The 21,400-nt window shown below is 40.8% G+C and overlaps 3 protein-coding genes across 6 annotated transcripts in view; 1 reads left to right on the forward strand and 2 right to left on the reverse strand.

Annotated features, from left to right (window-relative positions):
• Positions 1 to 560, reverse strand: part of PARP11 (poly(ADP-ribose) polymerase family member 11) — a 33,036-nt gene extending 32,476 nt beyond the window's left edge. For 2 of the 4 annotated variants that reach the window (XM_042467044.1, XM_042467031.1), the window contains exon 1: positions 168 to 271. The gene's annotated coding sequence lies outside the window, so the exon portion shown is untranslated. Of the gene's footprint in view, positions 1 to 167; positions 272 to 537 lie in introns of those variants that run through there. The other 2 variants (XM_042467038.1, XM_042467039.1) reach the window with 2 other exon arrangements.
• On the forward strand, positions 1 to 18,569 carry TIGAR (TP53 induced glycolysis regulatory phosphatase). Its single transcript, XM_042467030.1, has 6 exons — positions 1 to 394; positions 5,728 to 5,765; positions 6,721 to 6,842; positions 8,851 to 8,928; positions 11,003 to 11,113; positions 17,843 to 18,569. The coding sequence occupies exons 1-6, from the start codon at positions 126 to 128 to the stop codon at positions 18,287 to 18,289; spliced, it is 1,065 nt and encodes a 354-aa protein (XP_042322964.1). The 5' UTR covers positions 1 to 125; the 3' UTR covers positions 18,290 to 18,569.
• Positions 15,493 to 21,400, reverse strand: part of FGF23 (fibroblast growth factor 23) — an 18,798-nt gene continuing 12,890 nt past the window's right edge. Inside the window, exon 4 of the mRNA XM_042467051.1 lies at positions 15,493 to 15,602. Within this exon, the coding sequence (XP_042322985.1) occupies positions 15,597 to 15,602 (6 nt within the window). The 3' untranslated portion in view covers positions 15,493 to 15,596. The remainder of the gene's footprint in view (positions 15,603 to 21,400) is intronic.

The following is a 21,400-nucleotide window of genomic DNA, read 5'->3' on the forward strand; positions in this document are numbered from 1 at the left end:
GCGGTGCCAAACCGGGTTATTTCTCCAGTGTGGATGAGACTGCCAGTATTTATGGCTTGTGTGTGAAGGCCTTGGCCGCCGTGTGCGGAGAAGAAGCCGGTGGAGCTTGGCTTCAACGCCTGCAGATGGCGCCGCTGCTTTCAGGAGCAGCCTGGGCTCTCACAGACCTCAAACCCGCGAAAGGGCCGCTGTTGCCGTATAGCTACTGCTCCCCACCGCCACCAAGGGACCCGGAAGCCCTTCCGGCTCTCAGGCTGGGCCCACGTGACGTCATCAGCCTGCGACGGAGGCGTCGGGTCGGGTCGGGTCGGGTGGCCGGAAGTTCTTGGCTAAGCATCGCCGGGGGAGAGAGGGAGGCGGCCATGGTGGTGTTCGGGTTGACTGTCGTGAGGCAGTGAGTATTCTCCGCTTGTGGCACGCAGGCCCAGACTCTCTCAGGCAAAAGCCCTGCGCAGGCCCTTCCCTGCTGTGCAGCTCTCCCTCCCCGCCGTTAATGAAAGGGCGCTTCCACCCCCGAAGATGCCCCTGGAGCTTTACCTCTGTGGGTCTGGCCACTTGCGCAGGGAGGGTGTCTCTAAGGTGGTGCGAGGCCCCGTTGCGGCATGTTAAGTCCCTGGCTGCCCCTCCGTCTGGCCCTTGGCTCCCTGAGGCCCATGTCTCAGCCCCCTTGCTTTGCATGCCCCTCTCTTCAGGTCACAATAGCACAGGGGCTGAAGTCAGCTCACCTTTGACTGCCTAGTCAGCCTGACATCAGCACCAGGAAAGATCCCAGAACAGATCATGAAACAGACAGTCCCCAAACACTCTTGGGAAAACAGGGTTTAAGCAAGAGTTAAGCTAGAGAAAACCAGGAAAGGCCTGAAGTTTATCAGAGGATGCTTCATGGTTTTCTCTAGTTTAGCTCTTGTTTGAATCCCATTTGCCCATGAGTGTGATAAAGCACTTAGCAAGGAATGCCATGATTGCTGCTCACACATTCCCCCTTTTGATCTTATCCCTTTGTCTGATAGAGTTACAAGCTTGGGAAGATGAAGGGAATGCTGTAGTGTATCTTTACTTCAGTAAGGTCCCTCATGTTAACTTTGCAAAAAAAAGCTATTAAAAGTGGACTAAACAATGCAACTTTCAGGTGTCTCTGTGGCTGATTGACGAAATCCAAAGGATGCTGAGCAATGATTCCTCTTCAGCCGTTTGAAAAGTGACTAGCAAGGTGCCATGGGGTTCTGTCCTGGGCCCAGTAGATATTGAACACCTTTATCAACAACTTAGATGAAGGAATAGATTTGCAAATGACACCAAATTAGGAGGGGTAGCCAATACCCCTGAGGACAATCAAAAGTCTAAATTACTGTACCTTAATAGGGATCACATAGTCTTAGTAGTAGTAGTTGTTGTTGTTATTAATTGCCCTTGAGTTAACCTCAACTCACACAACCCTCTGGATGAGAGACCTACAAGACCCCTTGTCTTCCACTGCTCTGCTTAAGTCTTGTGGATTCATGGCCCTGACTTCCCTAATTGAGTCTAGCCTCTCTTTCTACTGCCCTCAATGTTTCCTATCATTATTGTCTTTTGTAATGAGTTATACCTTCTCATGGTAACAGCATCATGGTGTCATGGCGATCTGTTCCTATTTGTTTGTCTTTTTGGCTGTCCACAGTGTCCATAGTATTCTTCTCCAGCACCGCATCTTAAATGAGTTCATTTTCTTTTTATCTGCTTTTTATGCTGTTCAGCTCTCACATCCATACATTGTGATGGGAAATACCATGATTATAACATTACTGCTCAGTTGAATATCTTAACTCTTGAAGATCTTGTCTAGTTCTTTCATTGCTGCCATTCCCATTCCTGTTCTTTTTCTTATCTCTTGACTACAGTAGCCATTCTGATCAATGTTTGATCCAAGGTACGAGGTATATCTTTAACTGTTTTGATTTCCTAGTTGTCTAAGTTGAATTTATGTTGGTCCACCACTGCCATTATTTTTGTTTTCTTTATGTTCAGCATTAAGTCAGCATTACACTTTCTTCCTTGAACTTCCTCAGTAGTTATCCCAGGTCCATGATGTGACAGTGAAGCTGGCAAGATTTGTCAAGCCTACTGGCCATTACCCCTTCCTTTTGGTCCATATGGGAACGAATGATAATGCAAGGCACAGCCTTCAGAATATCATAAGAAGTTATGAGGCTCTAGGTAGAAAGCTGAAAAGGTGGATGCACAGGTTGTCATATCATCTCTTCTCCCAGAAAGGGAAGGGAGAGGAAAATAGTGGATGTGAGCGACTGGCTGTGCAGGTGGTGCTACTGACAACTATTTGGATTTTTGGATCATAGCCTGTGGTCTCAGGAGGTGAGACTTCTTGCACTTTTTTGAACCTCACCCCAGTTGGTAGAAATGTTGTTGCCAGCAGTCTGGAAAATTTGATTAGGATGCCTTTAAACTGAGTTATGTGGGGGAGGGAGACAGTATTTGGAAGGCGGAAGTTCATCAAGGGCTGAAGATAATAGTCAAACTGTTACAGCGTGAACGAGGCAAATAGTGCAAGGATCCAACAGTGAGAGGGAAAAAACTTTACACAGGCAGCTAGTGTTTCAACACTAATGCACAGAGCATGGGAAATAAACAAGATGAACTTGAACTCATAGCACAGCAAACCAAATGTGATGTAATAGGCATAACAACAACAACGAGTTTTATTGATTAGTCAACTGACCATCTCAATGATAACATACAATATATCAAGATACATACAAAGATAAAACTGAGTCACTCCTTGAACTCATAAAAATTAACTAGGAAGTTAAGGACCTAAAATCAAATAAAACACACATAAAATTAAATAAGAACAGGTCTAATAAAATAGGATACAGGGTAAAATACATAATGAATACAAAATATAAAATACATATTAAAGCAGATTAAAATGGGTAAGATAATTAATGGGAATATTAAATAAACTCATCACCATGGTATGGAACCCCGTTTTGTATGATAAATTGCTCTCTCAAATGAGCAGCTTTTTTTAAAATATGGATTCTCTCCTGAAAGAAAATGTGACAATTTAACAATAGGATCACAGGTGGTCAATCTAACCAAAAATGGTTGTAAGAAGTGAGATCTCTCCTTATCATATATACAACAGTCAAACAGGATATGTACAATATCCTCTACAACTAAGGCACCACAGATACAAGTTCTTTCATGACAGTGTAATTTTTGAAACCACCCTGTTCTTACTTCCCTTGATCTAGACACTATACTTCTGTTGATGCAGCCTAAAATCACATTGGCCTTGTTAGCTGCCTCATCGCACTGTAGACTCATGTTCAACTTGTGGTCTACTTGGACTCCCAGACATAGTCTCATTCTGCCAGGTGTCCCCCATCCTATATCTGTGCATTTCATTTTTCTGCCCTAAGTGCAGAACCTTACATTTCTCCGTGTTGAAATTCATTTTGTTAGCTTTGGCCCAGCTTTCTAGTCTATTCAGGTCATTTTGAATTTTGATCCTGTCCTCTGGGGTATTAGCTATTCCCCCTAATTTGGTGTCATCTGCAAATTTGATAGCTATGCCCCCAATTCTGTCATCCAAGTCATTGATAAAGACGTTGAATAACACTAGGCCCAGGACAGACTCCTGTGGGACCCCATTGGCCACTTCTCTCCAGGATGAAAAGGAGCCATTGTTGAGCACCCTTTGGGTTCGGGCAGTCAACCAATTACAAATTCATGTAACAGTTATGTTGTTTTGCCCACATTTCACTAGCTTGTTTGCAAGAATGTCACTGAAATCTCATTATTGGAATGTAGGAATAGAGGGGTATAAACTTATTAAGAGAAATAGGGCAAATAAGAAAGTAGGAGAAATAGCATTATATATCAGGGATGCTTACACCTGTGAAGAGATCAGGACTTCAATCTTGGAAACCAGATGGAGAGCATCTGGATAAAAATTAAAGGGGAGAGAAAAATATGGATGTTATTTTGGGAGTCTACCTCAGACCCTCGAATTAGACTGGAGAATTAAATCATGCCTTTGTAGAACAGATGACCACACACCGAATAGAGAGCTCAAGTAGTGATGGGTGATTTCAAGTATCCTGATATTTGCTGGAAGTCAAACTTAGCCAAAACTTTAAGGCAGCGGTTCTCAACTTGTGGATTGCAACACCTGTAAGGGTCAAATGATCCTTTCACAGCAGTCACCTAAGACCAATAGGAAAATTACAGTTATGAAGTAGCAACAAAAATAATTTTATGGTTGGGGGTCACCACAACATGAAGACCTGTATTAAGAATCTCTTGCAGTCTAAGAAAGCCAGACTGGTAACAACTTCCCAGATGACGTTTTCTGTTGCCACTCCAAAAATCTAGAATGACCTGCCGGAGGAGATCTGCCATATAACATCTTTGGAGGCCTTTAAGAAGGCAATAAAAACGGATCTCTTCCGGCAGGCCTTCCCAAATTGACCTCCTCAAAATGTTCACTCTCCAGTTGGGAATTGTCGTTTTTAATGGTATTTTAAGGTGGGAGGGAGATAGGGAATTGGATTTTATATGTTTTCCTATGCTTTTACTTGTGGTTTGTTGTGTTTTATTTTTATTGTTCTTATGTTTATTGTTACCTGCCTCAATTCAATACAGGGAGAGGCGGGATACAAATTATTATTATTATTATTATTAATAAAGGGTCATGGCATTAGGAAGTTTGAGAACCACTGCTTTAAGGTCTAGCAAATTCCTCACTTGCCTGGAAGACAATTTCATTATCCAAAAGATGGAAGAGACAGTGGGGGATAACCTATTTTAGATCTGATTCTAACCAACTGGGATGGCCTGATAAATGGGATGCCAAGTCATGGGATCCTTAAGCGAGAGTGATCATGTTCTCCTGGGGTTTGTTATACAGTTGAGGGTCTTATCTAGTTCCTTCATAGTTGTCCTTCCAAGCCTTAGTGCTCTTCCAATTTCTTTACTACATGTCCAACACAATTGAAGACATATTCCAGTTTCAGACCACTTTAACTGCCCTGGTTCAGAGCTGGGGTATCCTGAGAATTGTAGTTTATTGTGGCACCAGAACTCTCTGACAGAAAAGGCTAAATGTCTCACAGAACTACAATTCCCAGAATTCCCTAGCATTGAGCCAGGGCAGTTAAAGTAGTATCAGACTGGATTATTTCTGCAATGTGTTTTGGACTACAGTCTCTATTTCGGTTGATGGTTGAACCAATGTATAGATTTTAAAAATATTTTTACGTAAGCGCTTTCTTAAACACTTCCTTAAATTTCATCAGTAATTGTTCCAAGTCTGGCATTCCCCCCCCCCCCGATGGTATTTATATTAGCTCCTCTGTCACACTCAAACTCCCTCACTGCATTACTTGTGCATCCAGAAGAGGGGGATGGAGAGATGCACTGCCTCTCATGCTGCTATTTTCCTGATATCATTTCACCCACGGTTGAAACTCATTTTCTTACATAAGTCTTTTTCTTGCTCCCAGGCACAAAGTTAAATGCAGTGCTGCTTATCCACTTGACATTCTCCCTCACTCTTCGTTCCCCCTCTAGTCCCCCAAAACCAACATACCAGATGATTAGATAATTCAGGATTATATTTTTTGAGATATCGTATGCTGTTGTTAGTAATGATTTCAGTAAAACATTTCCTCCTCTTGAAGGAATTTAGTACTTACTTGTTACTTTATGTTTTGTCTCTTCCAGTGGGGAAACAAAGTACAACAAAGAAAAGATACTGCAAGGTTTGTATCTTCTGCTAAAACTCTTAAGAATAGTAATAAACCACAGCTTATCTTTAGCTTTATATCTTCCCTTCCCTGCCTTAGTTTAATGTGTACATATTATTGGTCCAATCTTGTCAAGTTATTAAGATGGTAGCATTCAACAAATGGCTAACATGGAGGGAGCAGCCTTCACCTCTCACAGTTGCCTCTACATGACTTTGAAGAAACTGTTAATACAGCAGATTGTTATGTTAACAACATCACTTCAGTTGTTTGCTGACGTGAAGGGATTCTTAGTTAGAGCTAGGTCCATAACAGTTACTGAGTGTGTGACAACCTGCTGAGTGCAGTAGGTTAAGAATTGCACCTATATGGGTGGTGAGACAGTTGATAAGGGATCCAGGCAGAACAGGTGCTGCTTCCTAATCACAACCCTTCAGGTTCTAGCTGGAGTTGTCAGTGATTGGACACACAGATTGTTCCTGTTTGTTTATTTATCCATCCATGTAAATGAGGGATAATCAACTATGGACATCCAGATACTGTTGGACTGCAGCTCCCAGTAGCTGTAGCCAGCATACCCAATAGTGAAGGATCATGAGTTTCAGTCAAGTGGCTTCTGGAGAGCTACATTTCCCCATTCTCCATGCACATGGAATTTTACAGAATAAGTAAAACAAAGTCAAGTGCTTTCCTTGAGATGTTTGCAGACAAAATTTGGACAAGATGGGGATAAGGAGGAGGAGTAGGAAGGGAAAAGACAAGGGTGCTAAGATGAAAGATGGCAAATTAGTTACATATAGGATTTTTTGCTCTTGGAAATAATGGCTTAAACAAAGGAATTTGAGAGTAGCTCTCTTATACAAGAATGGAGCCTTAATAGTTTCAACTGAGTGATCTAACCCATACATTAGTAGTTGCTGATGAATAAAGCAGATTTGCCATAACAATGTGAGTGGAACATTTCTTGCAGGGCAGGGTGTAGATGAACCTCTTTCTGAGACTGGCTTCAGACAAGCCAGTGCTGCTGGCACATATCTCAGTAATATAAGATTTACCCATGTCTTCTCCAGTGATTTGCTTCGAGCAAAGCAGGTGAGTGTTTTGTACAATGTAAGTTAAATTATGTAATATTGGATATTCTGGGATTTGATTTTTGAAATTAATATTTTAAATTTTCATGATACATATTTGAAGCACTTGCACCACAGGTCAATGCTGTGTGCTTCTTTTGTGAGAGCAATCTGGTAGTTCACTGATAAGACTTTATCCATTGGTAGCTGTGTCCTCTTTCTGACAAGAAAGAAGGGGATAGTAAACTCCAGAATGCTGCCACGGGACTAGCCAAGAGGGACAGTACACTTCATTTTCTAGGTTCCAAGATGCCTGATGGAGCATGCACATCTTACTGTGTTTTCTTTAAACTTCTTACTAAGTTTGTCCTTTAGGGTAGTTCCCCTTCTTCATTTGGTGCCGTCTGCACATTTGATAAGAATATTTTCTATTTTAAAATTATCAGTCCTCTATTTTGTCAAAACATCATCAATTTAAAGAAACAATTTCACATACTTTAATGTGAAATAGTGCTTTTTTCAAGAAACTTAATATGACTTTAATAATGTCCAGAATTGAGAAATAATTTCTATCTCAATCAGTGTTTGATAGGCTTACACAGCTGTAAATAAAGGATACTTTATTTATTCATGTATCTTCTAAGATTTGTACATTTAGTAATGGAAACAGCCCATTCTGAATACAATTTATGTCACTGCTTATTCCTTTTCCCTCTACTTCCAACCAGTTAATTACACTGTTGACTTCTTCAAGGATACAAAAAATGTCAGCCTGAACTAAGGAACTGTGCCACTTTTAGTTTTTAAGTCATATCTTATAAGAAAAATACTTTTGTGTTAGTAAGAGAAGAAATCTATACAAAGTGTGTGATGCCCGTTCTGAAGGAGCCCTGATGGCGCAGTGGTTAAATGCCTGTACTGCAGCCATTCACTCAAAACCACAAGGTTGCGAGTTCAAGACCAGCAAAAGGGCCCAAGCTCGACTCAGGCTTGCATCCTTCCGAGGTCGCTAAAATGAGTACCCAGACTGTTGGGGGCAAATTAGCTTACTTGCTAATTAGCTTACTTGCTGTTCACCGCTATGATCTTTGGAATAGCGGTATATAAATAAAACAAATTATTATTATTATTATTAAGTAGGGAAGAACATGTAACTTTATGTTGATTGACCAATCAGGTCATTTTAATTGTCTCAAATAGTCAAACTTCTTTTATACTCTGCCAAACATGAAGGGAAAGCAAACTACTCATCCTGCTGTGAAAAATTTACACAATGTTTTGCAGACAAAATCACTCAGATCATCTCTGACTGTAATGCTGCATTTGATACAGGTCCCCTGTCTATGGGTTTGACTACTGCTTGCCCTGTGTTGTTCAGTATGTTTCAGTTTGTGCAGCCTTAGGATGTAGACAGATCCTCGAGAGAAGAGAGCCACCATATGTGTGTTGAAACCAAGATTTGTTTCGGGGGTTGTCGTTGCATTCCTCTGAAGCTGATAGAGTGTGACTTAGCCAAGGTCACCCACTGAGTTTTCATGACTGAGCAGGGCTTTGAGCCCTGGTCTCTAGAATTTCAATCCAGCAAACCATTACACTTCACAGCATACTAAAAGCCTCTAAAATACATTCTCAAACTCTCAGAAGCATGACAACCTCTTACCAGGAATAGTTATCAACACTATATTGTAAAAGAAATTGGTAGCTAAGAAGATGTTATCTTTTGTCTTGTTTTGTCTTAGGAACTGTATTTATCAATTTATCAATTTAATAAATTTAATAAATTTAATAAAGTACAATTTGGAACAGAAGAGAGAAAATCAATAATTTTTTTTAATTCTAAAAGCTTGTTCATTTTGTCCTGTATTCCTGCAAGTATACAAAGAAAATCCAGATAATTACAGATTTGTAATACATTTCAGTTACCATTTACGTTCCAAAGGTAGGTGTGTTTCATAACAATTGGGGCATTGATTGTAATTTTATAAGACCAATAAAAACAATAAAAATGAATTGTGTACTTAAAATTTCAGACTACAGACTCAATTCTTAGAAAGAATCAGTTCAGCAAAGAAATTTCTGTAAACTACGATGCAAGACTTCGAGAACGTGTAAGTTACAAAAAAAATTTATTGCTACATTTTTTCTATAGAATCCTGAACATCAATAAATGCAGTTTTCTGCCACCATGAAGACAAGATAATGTGTTACCAGTTACACTTTTAGGCCATCAGTTCCTGAAAGGAGCTAACATGGGTTGAAAAAACAGTTGAGGCAGCCCTTTCCCGACTTTTACAACCTAGTGGGAGCTCTGTGCTGTGAAGGAAGACCTCGACAGAGAGCGACTGTGTTCTAATGGCTGTTGAGTTAGCATTTTAAAATTGAGTGCTATATGTAAAGGCATTATATAAACTTCCAATAAACACTGCCATATTGTGTTTTTATAGAAATTTATTGAATGCCTGAAAATTCTGTTTTTGAATTTGTGTGTGCAAGGTGCCTCTTAAAGGAGCTAAGGCGAGGGTGTAGAGATAGGACAATTTGTAGAATTATAGAATTGGAAGAGACAACAAGAGCCATCTTGTCCAACCCCCTGACACAAAGGGGGTTGGACACAATCAAAGCACTCCCAACAGACGGCCATCCACCCTCTCTTTAAAAGCCTTCAAAGATGGAAACTTCACCACACTGCAAGGCAGCTCATTACACAAATGGCTCTTACCATCAGGATGATTTTTCCAATGTGAAGGAAGTGAGAAAATACAGGAAATTGCAAATGGAAAGCAATATCATCTGGATATGCGTACAATTCTGTGACGGAGGCAGAACAATTGCACAATGAATTCCTCATTTAGAAGCACCCAGAATGACTGACCTAGGGTTGCCCCTCAAGCTTTCCATCTGAACAGGAAACTAAATTTAGTCCAACACTAACTACATGAGCTTGAAACATTACTTTAACATATTGTAAATAATATGTGGCACCATTTGTATTATATTGAGGAGAATAGGCCAGAAAGGTTTAAAGTCAATTAGAAATTGGCAAGAAGCTTTATGTTTTTGTTGTTGGGCAGAACTGAAGGCACACCTGCCTCCAGTGTAACTTCTTTGTAATTAACAGCCACTGGAAAATTCTGCTGAAATAATTCAAAAAAATTCCATGTATGGTTAGATAAGGAACCTACAATGCTCCCTCTTTGTAGCTTCTTCTTGTAAGATGTACCAGCATACACATATAACAAATCTGGGTTTCTGGTGGGGAAAATATGTTTAGTTGCCTTAACACCCTAAAGGCACCAGATCAGGTGTGATCTTGGAAGTTAAGCAGAGTCAGTCCTGCTTAGCATTTGAATGGAAGACTGACATACTTTACCGCAGAGGAGATCACTCCTCCTCCTCCTCCTTTTTTGACCCCAAAAATGAGTTGACTTATCCATGGGTCATTGTAAGTAATGTATCTTAACTCTTATTTTAAAAAAGGAACCAGCATAATCTGTTCTGGAAGCACCTATCCCCTCTACTTTCTCATCCACCCAGCCTTAAGAGTGAGCACAAATCGCTGTGTCTGCTGGAATTTTGTAAGTTGTTTGATATTGTTTGCTTTGATCCATCCTTTCGATCCTTTGCTGTATGCCCCTGAGTTTTACCCTTGATTTATCCATGAGTCATATCAAGATCCAAAACATGCCCTCGACTTATACATTAGGTAGACATATAGTCAAGTATATAGGGTATATGTTAGGCCATCCTGGAATTTTTATGGAGAATATGGTACCACATTATTGAAGTTCCTTACCTTTGTTACAGGAGATTAATGAGTGGTCCCAGGATAAGTGTGATGTGCCTTCAAGTCCTATGTTGACTTATACTGACTCCACAAATCCCATTTTTGGGAGAAAAGTGGGATATAAATTTGATCAGTCAGTCAATCAATCAGTAGGGTTAGCTCAGTTAAGGAATACTTAGAGTTAGTTTTGCCACTTCTTTCCTTGGAAATAGAGCCTACAGCAACTGGTATTCCTTGTTGGTCTCCTATCCAAGTACCAACCAGGGCTGACCCTGCTTAGCTTCCAAAATCAGACAAGATATACAGCCTTTGGGTTATTTAGGCCAGTCCCAGGATACCTTCAAGCAATTGCATTTGAATTGCATTAATATCAGTAATTCAACTGCTATTTTCAACAGAAATATGGAGTAGCAGAAGGGAAATCTCTAAGTAATCTCAAGGCTATGGCAAAAGCTGTTGGGGAGCAGTGTCCATCTTATACCCCTCCTGGAGGAGAAACACTAGATGAAGTAAGTATCCGTGTGTGTGTGATTGGTTGTCCAGTCATGCTTTACTGTATTATTAGCATATATTTTTGTGTTACCGTAGCAGTTTATATCTTGTCTCCCAATTATACATTGTGCATTTTGTTATGGTATTGATTGATGAAGCCTCTACTACAGATAAGCTGAACTGGAGTGGTGCTGCAGAGTGATGGTATCTGAAGAACCTCCAGGAATAGTTTCTTCAATTGCTGTGTTTCTAGGGAGAAATAAGACAAGCAAAGGCGCTAAAGGAGATCTAGAAACATAAAATCATAGAATTGGAAGGGACCTCAAGTGTTATCAAGTCAATCCACCTGCCATGCAGGAATACACAATCAAAGTATCCTTGACAGATGGTCATCCAACCTCTGTTTAAAATCTTCTAAAGAAGGAGACTCCACCACACTCAAAGCAGTATATCCCACTATCAAATGGTTCTTACTGTCAGGAAGTTCTTCCTAATGTTTAGGTGAAATCTTTTTTCCAGTAGTTTGAATCCATTGCTTCATATCTTATTCTCTAGAGTTGCAGAAAACAAGCTTGCTCAATCCTCAATATGACATTCCTTCAAATATTTAAACAGGGCTATCATATCACTTCTTAATATTCTTCAGCCAAAATATACCCAGCTCCCTAAGCCACTCATAGGGCAAGGTTTCCAGGCCATTTTAATAACCATCCTCTGGACATGCTCCAACTTGTCAACATCCCTTTTTAAATTATGGTTCCCACAACTGGAGACAATATTCCAGGTGGCATCTGATCATAGAATAATAGAGTTGGAAGAGAGACCTCAAGGACCATCAAGTCCAACCTCCTGCCTTGCAGAAATACACAAAGTACCCCAGGTGACCATCTAATCTCTGTTTAAAAACCTCTAAAGAAAGAGATTCCACCACACTCAGGCATTTGAAAATTTGTGTTATCTGAAAATTTAATAAGTGTGCACTCTGTTCCTTCATCCAAGTCACTTGATAAATATGTTGAATAGAAATGAGCCCAGAACAGAGGCCTGTGACACCCCACTAGTCATTGCTCTTCATGATGTAGAGGAGCCATTGGTGAGCACCCTTTATTTTTTATGGTCAACCAGTTAGAAATCCACTTAACCGTATCATTGTCTGATCCACAGTTTAATGTAGTAATAATAATAATAAATTTTATTTGTATTTTCCCACCTCTCCCGGATGGATCGAGGCGGGATCACAGCCTAAGATAAAATACCATACAAAGTGAAATACAGCAAGTCAATAAAATACCTAAAATTAACAATTGAAAGCAGAATCTCACAAGTGACAGTGGGTCAAGGATATATTCATCCTATTCAAGGAGGAAGATCTGTATCTTACATAAATTCGGATATGCTCACTGGAAGAGCTCTGTCTTAACTGCCCTCCTGAAAGTTTCCAGGGAGGTAGTCAAACAGATCTCCTCCGGGAGACTATTCCACAATCTTGGAGCAGCTATAGTAAAAGTTCTTTGGGAAGTTGAAACAAATTTGGTTGTTGTTGATTCCAACAGATTCTTCCCTGTTGTTCTAAGAGTGCGAGGTGGATGCATTCCCGTAAGTAACTTGGGCCCAAGCCATGTAGTAGTAATAATAATAATAACAACAACAACAATAATAGTATTTATTTATTTATATCTCGCCTCTCCCTGTATTTGATTGAGGCGGGTAACAGCGTACATAAGAAAGAACAATAAAATCAAAAACATAGAACAATAGATAAAAATACAATGAGCTCCCAATTCCCACTCTCTCCCTCCCCTAAAATTAACATTAAAAGCAGTTCCCGAACAATATATGATAAAATCAGTCAGAAAGACAGATCAGTTCGAAGGGAACAAGTTTAAGCAAGTGGAGAGTGAGATTAGTGGGTCAGTTTGGGAAGGCCCACCAGAAGAGATCTGTTTTTATCGCCTTCTTAAAGGCCTCCAAAGATGTTAGATGGCGGATCTCGTCCGGCAGATCATTCCAAATTTTTGGAGCAGCAGCAGAGAACATCCTCTGAGAAGTGGTTGTCAGTCTAGTTCTCTGTGACTGCAATAGATTCTTCCCTGGGGTCCTGAGAGTGCGGGAAGGATTGTATGGGAGGAGGCGTTCCATCAGGTAAGCTGGACCCAGGCCATGTAGGGCTTTATAGGTAATGACCAACACCTTATACTGTGCCCAGAAGCTAATAGGTAGCCAGTAATTACAGCTCCAGTGGCAGGTGTACATGAGTCAGCATTTAGAGGGATGTGCATCATGGGATATCTGATGCAGTATGCACTAGGGATGTAGCCAGCAATGTCTCATTGGTTGGATGATATCACATGACTGCACAGATGACCACCTATAAAAAGGAGATGGTGATTATCTCCTGTGTGGGTTTGTTGTGGTTGGTGGAGCATTTTGTTGGTTTGGAGAAGATTTCTGAATATACGAGATGGCTGTCTGATACTCTGTATACATCTGTAAATACTTGCAACAAAGATTAAAAATCCTCATGTTGAGTGAAGGCTTGCAGTGCATCTGTCTTTATTTCTGCAAGCCGAGAGCTCAAGGCTGGTGAGCCTGTGTGGGAGGAATTTTTCCTTCTCAGCCTGAAGCCTTTGCAGACGTCTCTCCGAAACCCTTCTCTGTGGTGTCCTGTCAGCGTGGATCAACTCTGCACGTGGTCGTAGTGGACACAGTGTGTCTCTCTATGCCCCAACAGGAATATCAATAATCTAAGATATGTGAATGACACTCTATTAATAGCAGAAAATAGATTTGGAACAAATACCGTATTTTCCGACATATAAGGCGACTGGGCGTATAAGACAACCCTCAAGTCACATGCAGGCAGCGCCCTGGTCTACTATTATTAACGGGGTCTTGAGGGGGCCTCTGTGGAGGCCTGGAAGGTGGGTGTTGGAAGTACAGTCATCCCTCCATATTTGCAGCTTTGATATTTGCGGCTTTGATTATTCACGGATTTCATTAATATGTTCTCTCTAGGACTGTCTAGGTCCTCCAGTGCAACTCTGTGGTCAACTTTAACTAAAGGTTGCACTGAAATACCATTTGTAGCTACTCCAGTGCAATTCTATGGTCAATGTATGTAGGACATTGACCACAGAGTTGCACTGGAGGACGTAGAGATTCCTAGAGCGGTGTCCTCTCAAGTAAAAACAGTGTTTTTGTCATTTGCGATTTTTCCATATTCATGGGGGTCTTGTTCCCCTAACCCTAGCAAATATGGAGGGACAACTGTAGTAGTAGGGCCTCCTGCAGTCTGGCCCAAAAGGGCACTTGGCGCTGTGGAAGCCCTGGAGCGGTGCATCCTGGGTGGTGGCGGCAAGGCATAAGGGGCCAGCTCTTTCCCTCAGCCAACCATCCCTCTCCTGCTGGACCAGCTCTGGAACCACTTCTCCGTCACTTTTTCCAGTAATGACGGTGAGAAGGAGAACCTGGCTGCGGTGCCTGCTGGGATAGGAACCCACAAGACCTCCCCCGGGGAGACGGAGAGGTGGCTACGCCATTCGCCTGTCTCTGTGGAGGCTGCCAAACACAACCCGGCGTATAAGACGGGGTAAAAAGTTGTCTTATACCCCAGAAAATACGGTACTAAGGAAGAAAGTGTAAAGGCAGGCTTGTTGCTGAACATAAATAAAACAAAAATAATGACCATGGAGGATTTACATAAATCGAATCTTTAAATAGTTAAAGATTTCTGTATTTTAGATCAAACATTGATCAGAGAGGTAACTGCAGTCAAGAGATGAGAAAACTAGGAATGGAAAAGGCAGCGATGAAAGAACTAGACAAGATTTTAAAGAGTAAAGATATATAACTGAGCACTAAAGGTATAACTATCCAACACATTGTATTCCCCATAATCATATATGAATAATAGAATCATGCATTGGAAGATACCAAAAGAGCCAATCCAGTCCAACCTATTCCCATATGAACTCTTGTTCAGTTTGTTCTGGATGATATGCTAGCCCTGTTTAAATATTTGAAGGGATGTCATGTTGAGGAGGGAGCAAGCTTATTTTTTGCTGCTCCAGAGAACAGAACCCTGAACAATGGATGCAAGCTGCAGGAAATGAGATTCCACCTCAACATTAGGAGGAACTTCCTGACAGTAAGGGCTGTTCGACAGTGGAATGCACTCCCTCGGAGGGTGATAGAGTCTCCTTCCTTGGAGGTCTTTAAACAGAGGCTGGATGGCCATGTGTTGGGGATGCTTTGATTTGGATTTCCTGCATGGCGGGGGTTGGACTGGATGGCCCTAGTGGTCTCTTCCAACTCTATGATTCTATGATCTCTTCACTGGTGTAAATATCACTGACATATAATGCTATTCCTCCCCGTTTCCTGTTTGGCCCATTTCTCTTAAAAAGGTTTATCCTTCTGTTACTACATTCCAGTCATGGGACTCATCCAACCAGGTTTCAGTGATGCCTGTTATATCGCATTTGCTTGAACAGGCTGGATTCAGGGCTGGAAGACAGACAATAGATCATATTAATGGTCTTGCAACATTTAGTAGAGAAGTATTCTCATCAAACTGGTTGATAATAATAATAAATAATAAAATAAATAAAACTTTTATTTGTATCCCACTTTTCTGTGACGAGACAATCAAAGCGGCTCACAACACATTAAAATCCACATTTACAACATTGTGTCCCAAATTCCCCCCTTAAACCAGGATTAAATATGTTACAATTAAATATCTATTAAAACAGAATTAAAAATATATATATATAATGAGGACAGAGTGGTGGGCTAATACATGATGTGAGGGGCAGTCATTCTGTGGCCGGGCATTTTTATTCAGGTAAGGCCTGCTGGAAGAGATCTATCTTGACAGCTTTTGTAAAGCTGTCTAAGCTGGCAATTTGATGGATCTTGTCTGGCAGGCCCGTTCCATAGTTTGGGAGCAATTGCAGAGAAGGCCCTTTGCTGGGGATGCTTTGATTTGGATTTCCTGCATGGCAGGGAGTTGGACTGGATGGCCCTTGCGGTCTCTTCCTACTCTGATTCTATGATCAGTGTAATCATCTGCAAACCCATGTGCCCATATCAAGGCCAGATCATCTTGGGCTTATAAACTTCCACCAATCCCTCCAATTTCACAGTTGACTGCATTACTTCACTATGCTAATTCATCTCTAAGTTTCTTGGATAGGAAGATGTGGGGCACTCATCTGTCGTCCCACAGTTGCTGTTGCTGCTTACCTCTTCATCAGCGAATGAGGTGGGAGACACAGGATCAGCATCACCATTGGAATACCTTTGGCTTTACACCAAATTGATATTGAGACTTGCAAAATCCCACCATGCAAAGATTTCAGTTGAGCCTATAATTCAAAATGTCTATCCCCAAACCATGACTCCGGCCATGCTGTCATTGACACTGACTGGAAGTAATTAAGCAAGCATGGACCAAGCTGGCCTCTGTTCTATCTGCCCTGTTCATCCATGTTCTTACTAGCCTACCTGCCATGTACTGGCAAACTGCAGTTCAGAAACACAAGCCTCAGCAAAGACAGAAAGCTATATTCAAAAAATTAAGTTTATCACAGCATAACAATGTTGTCAGGATGGAAGCATTTTTGTTTACACAGCATATTAGAAGCACTTAGCAATTCAGACATTTTCACATGCTGACATCCCATTTGTCTTCACTCCAAAATATTCCATTTCCCATCACTATCCCTCCTTTTCTCTGTATACTAAGCATTCCCATGGAATTGACTTCGATGCTCACTGCTCCTATTTCTTCCCTCCACATCTGCTCATTACCCAGCTTCAAGGAAGATAAACAATCTTTCCATCCAGCATCACCAATGTTGTAGCATATCCCGGCATCCAGTATTACAAAGCATACAGAGAATAGACAGTAGCGAGCACAGCAAAATATACGGTTAGCAAACATGGAAGGAGCTATGCTATGATCCTAACACCACCCATTGAGAAAGTAATAAAACAGCAAATAATTCTAACTTTCTAAATAGTTTTTCTGAATTTGTGGCTTTGACTTTTGCAGCTTTGGTTATTTGCAGTTTTGAGTAATATATTTTTCTAGGAATCTCTTGGTCCTCCATCACAACTCTGCCAGAGGTTGGCCATAGATTTGTGCTGGAAAACCTAGAGGTTCCTAGAGAAGACACTTCTCTAGGCATTTGTAGGTCATCCAGCATGATTCTGTGATCAACTTCTGGCAGATGCTAACCACAGAGATGCACTGGAGGACTTGGAGATTCCTAGAGAAGTGTTCTCTCAGGAAAAAAAAAAACTGGAGTTTTTGTATTCACTTTTTTCATATTCATTGGGGTCCTTCATCCCTAACCCCAGCAAATGTGGAGGGACTACTGTATTGTTAAACTGTTTTAAATGTGACAACATTAACTGTGTCAGGTTTTAACTGATTTCTTCTGTAACTTGCTTTGTATCCCTTTAGCTTATAATGGTAATGAAAAAGATTGAGGGTCGGGAACAGGAAGAAGTCAGTATTGCAACTGCATAATGTGAGCAAGTCATTAGAAATTCTTTGATTTTGCCAAGAAGACTAAGAAGTTAAGCCAAACATCTTACAGAAGGATGGGTTTGAAAGATGAGGAGTTTGAAAGGGCTTTTGCTGAATGCAGAAAGGGAATTTAAGGGCACGTATGTAAGAATCTATCAGAGAAAGGCATTTTAAAAATCTTTCTTTTGTCCTTTCCTTTTAACTTTAGGTAAAAGCTCGTTGCAAAGATTTTTTTGAATACCTTTGCTACTTTATTTCCCATGAAACATGTCTGGAAAAGCAATTTTCTCCAAGCACAGAAAGAAATGACACAGAACTGGCAGGAGGAAGTTCTACTGCTTCATTAACAAACTGCTACAGCAGGCTGGAGTTTCATTCTGATTGTATTCAAGCTAATGAAGTACTGGATGCCAACATATTGGTTGTAAGTCATGGTGCATACATGAGAAATTGGATTGGCTATTTTATTTCAAATTTAGAGTGCACTTTACCAGCTACTGTGACAAAGACTGACCTTTCTTCTGTTAGCCCCAATACTGGAATTAGTCAGTTCATTATAAAATTGGAGATGAGAAAGGACATGAAACCTCAGATTCACTGTATTTGTCTTAACAGAGAAGATCATTTAGCTAGCCTTTCCCATGAAAACATGTAGTTTTAAAACATTAATATGCAAAGTATATTTATGCAATGTGTGAAGACATGTTTTATTTTAAATTATTGTAGTAGTATGGCCTGTTTTGCTTTAGAGGACATTTTCTTTGGGAGAAAAAAATGGAGTAAATTTGCATTCTGTTTGGAAAGCTGCCTTCTACAATTTATTATTGGAAGATGCCCTATAATACCGCAGAGGTTAATTATTTCCCCACTGTAATTATCATGGCTTTTTAGTGAGTACTGCATTATTAAACTATTATATTGGTGTGCAAATAAAATATATTGTATTATTTCTGTACATTCCTGTATAAACTTGCCATTCTGGTACTCCTGAGCATGCATGGTATCCACATTAGAGTAGGGACTTCAAAGTTCTTTAGTGTGTAGTTTGTTAACATTAATAAGAAAATCATCAGCACATAAATGTGTGAACATTAGTGCTTGAACTCTTAAAAATAACGAAAGGTACCTATCTGAAGTACATTGAGGGTTACAGATATTATGTACCGTATATATTCATGTATAAGTCAACCCCATGTATAAGTCGAGGGCAGGTTTTGGGGACAAAATTTTGGATTTTGATATGACCCGTGGATAAGTCGAGGGTACAACTTAGGGGCATGTAACAAAGGATGTAAATGACAAAGCCCCCCTCATGCACGCATACTCTCCTTGCAAAATACTATCAGGGCAGTTTTCCTCCTCCCTGGGAAAGAGAGAGACATACACACACTCTTCTTGTAAAAAAAAGCAATCAGGGCTCTTTCCCTCCTTTCCTAGGGAGCAGGGGAACAGCCCAATTGCTTTTTGTGAGGCTTGTGCATGTGTGTATGCCTTCCTCTTTACCAGGGAGCAGGGAAAGGAACCTGATTGATTGCTTTTTGCAAAGAGAGAGAATGTGTGTGAGTGTGTGTGTATGAATAAATAATAATGATGATGATGTCTGTCTGTCTGTCTGTCTGTCTGTCTGTCTGTCTTCCTCTCTTTACCAGGGAGCAGAGAAAGAACCCTGATTGATTGCTTTTTGCAAGGAGAGTGTGTCTCCCTCTTTCTCCTTTTCCAGAGAGGAGGGGGGAAGCAATGGGGCTCTTTTCCTGCTCCCTGGGGAAAAGGGAGACATGCACACACACCCCTTGTAAAAAGCAATGGGGATTCTTTCCCTCTCTGGGAAAAAGGGAGACATGCACACACACCCCTTGTAAAAAGCAATGGGGACTCTTTCCCTCTCTGGGAAAAAGGGACAGACAGACAGACACACACACACACACACCCCTTGCAAAAAGCAATGGGGATTCTTTCCCTCTCTGGGAAAAAGGGACAGACACACACACACACACACACACACACACACCCCTTCCAAAAAGCTATGGGGACTCTTTCCTTCTCTGGGAAAAAGGGACACACACACACACACACCCCTTGCAAAAAGCAATGAGGATTCTTTCCCTCTCTAGGAAAAAGGGACACACACACACACGTTCCTTGCAAGAGCAATCGGGGCTCTTTCCTTGCTCCCTAGAAAAAGGAGACACACACAACTTGCAAAAAGAAATAGGGACTCTTTCCCTCTCTGGGAAAGAGGGAGACAACACACACACATGAGCGCCTTGCAAAAGCAATGGGGCTGTTTCCCTCTTCTCAGAGAAAGGAGGAACTCACAAACTTCTTGGCTGAGCAGCAGCTGCGGAGGTAAGGTGAACGATGTGTTGGGCGGAACGTTCTCAGCACTATTACCGTATTGACCCTTGTATAAGCCGAGTCAGAATTCTGGGCTCAGGTTTTTGGCATAAATTTTTCGACGTATAGTCGAGTATATACGGTAAGTAGTTCACTGGTATGCTTATCTAGCTTTTTCAGTTGTGCAGCCAGTCTCACTTCTCAACTGAGGGTCACACTGTAAACTCCTTTATTGTAACTGTGTTTTCTTCCAAGAGTCCCTCATTGCTGGTCCATTGCCAAGAAGGTCTGATGGACCAACAACCAACCGAGACTGAAAGGAAAAATTCTGCTTCTTGGAAGCCCTATTATAATCATCCCCTGATTGGAACATAGCTTCTGGACTCATAAGAAATTGCCTTCCCTCAACCTTGCTATGAGCTACTACCTTTCATTTCATTAGTTCATATGTGTGTGGTGGGTGATTGCTATTGCATGAATGATGATTTTCCTTTTTGCTGTTAGTAAATTAAACTATGTTGTACTTAAGGTTGCCATAATTCTCTACTATAAACCGGGACAAAATGTAGGACATAATTTAGACCAAAATGCAGGACAATTGTAGGATAAAATGTAGCCAAAAATGTAGAACATTTAAGAAAAATGGTGGACCTTAGATGTCCTGCATTTTGGCTAAATTTTATCCTACAGTTGTCCTGCATTTTGATCTAAATTATGTCCTACATTTTGTCCTGGTTTATAGTAGACAATTATGGCAACCCTAGTTGTACTTAGCACTCTGGAGATCTAGTTTGTCATAACTGTTACACAAAGGTGAGAGCCCAACTTTGAAATTACCTGCAGTCCTCTCACTGTTTTTAATTTGACCTATCAAAATTCCTTTATTATACAGTCAGCACTACATATCCACAGATTTTTTTATCCACAGATTCAAGCATCCATAGCTTGAAAATATTTAAAAAGTATATAAATTACACAAAGCAATCCTTGATTTCACCATTTTGTATAAGGGACACCATTTTACTATGCTATTGTATTTGATGGGACTTGAGCATCCACAGATTTTGGTATCTGTTAGGGGTCCTGGAATCAAACCCTAGCAGATACCAAGGGTAACCTTTGGGTGCCCTCCCTAACCCCAATTTTATGGGTAATACCACATTTTACTATCTTGTCTTCAAGATTCAATATTTAATACAGCCACAGCATTCCTCTATGGCTGTATTAATTTTTTTTAAAAATTATCTGGTGTGACTTGTTTATGAGAAACCTTTGCTGACTTTTAGTAAGCAGGCACAGATCTATCATGCCTAGGACCAGCACTGGTCTCCCTTCATCACAACTGGCACAGCTGTGGGCTTGGAGAGAGAAAGCAGCAGCCACCATCTGCTGGACTTAATCCTTGCCCCCACTGCTATCCCCTTATCTTTTT

Source organism: Sceloporus undulatus, chromosome 5 (genome assembly GCF_019175285.1).
Source record: "Sceloporus undulatus isolate JIND9_A2432 ecotype Alabama chromosome 5, SceUnd_v1.1, whole genome shotgun sequence".
In the NCBI taxonomy this organism is placed as follows: domain Eukaryota; kingdom Metazoa; phylum Chordata; class Lepidosauria; order Squamata; family Phrynosomatidae; genus Sceloporus; species Sceloporus undulatus.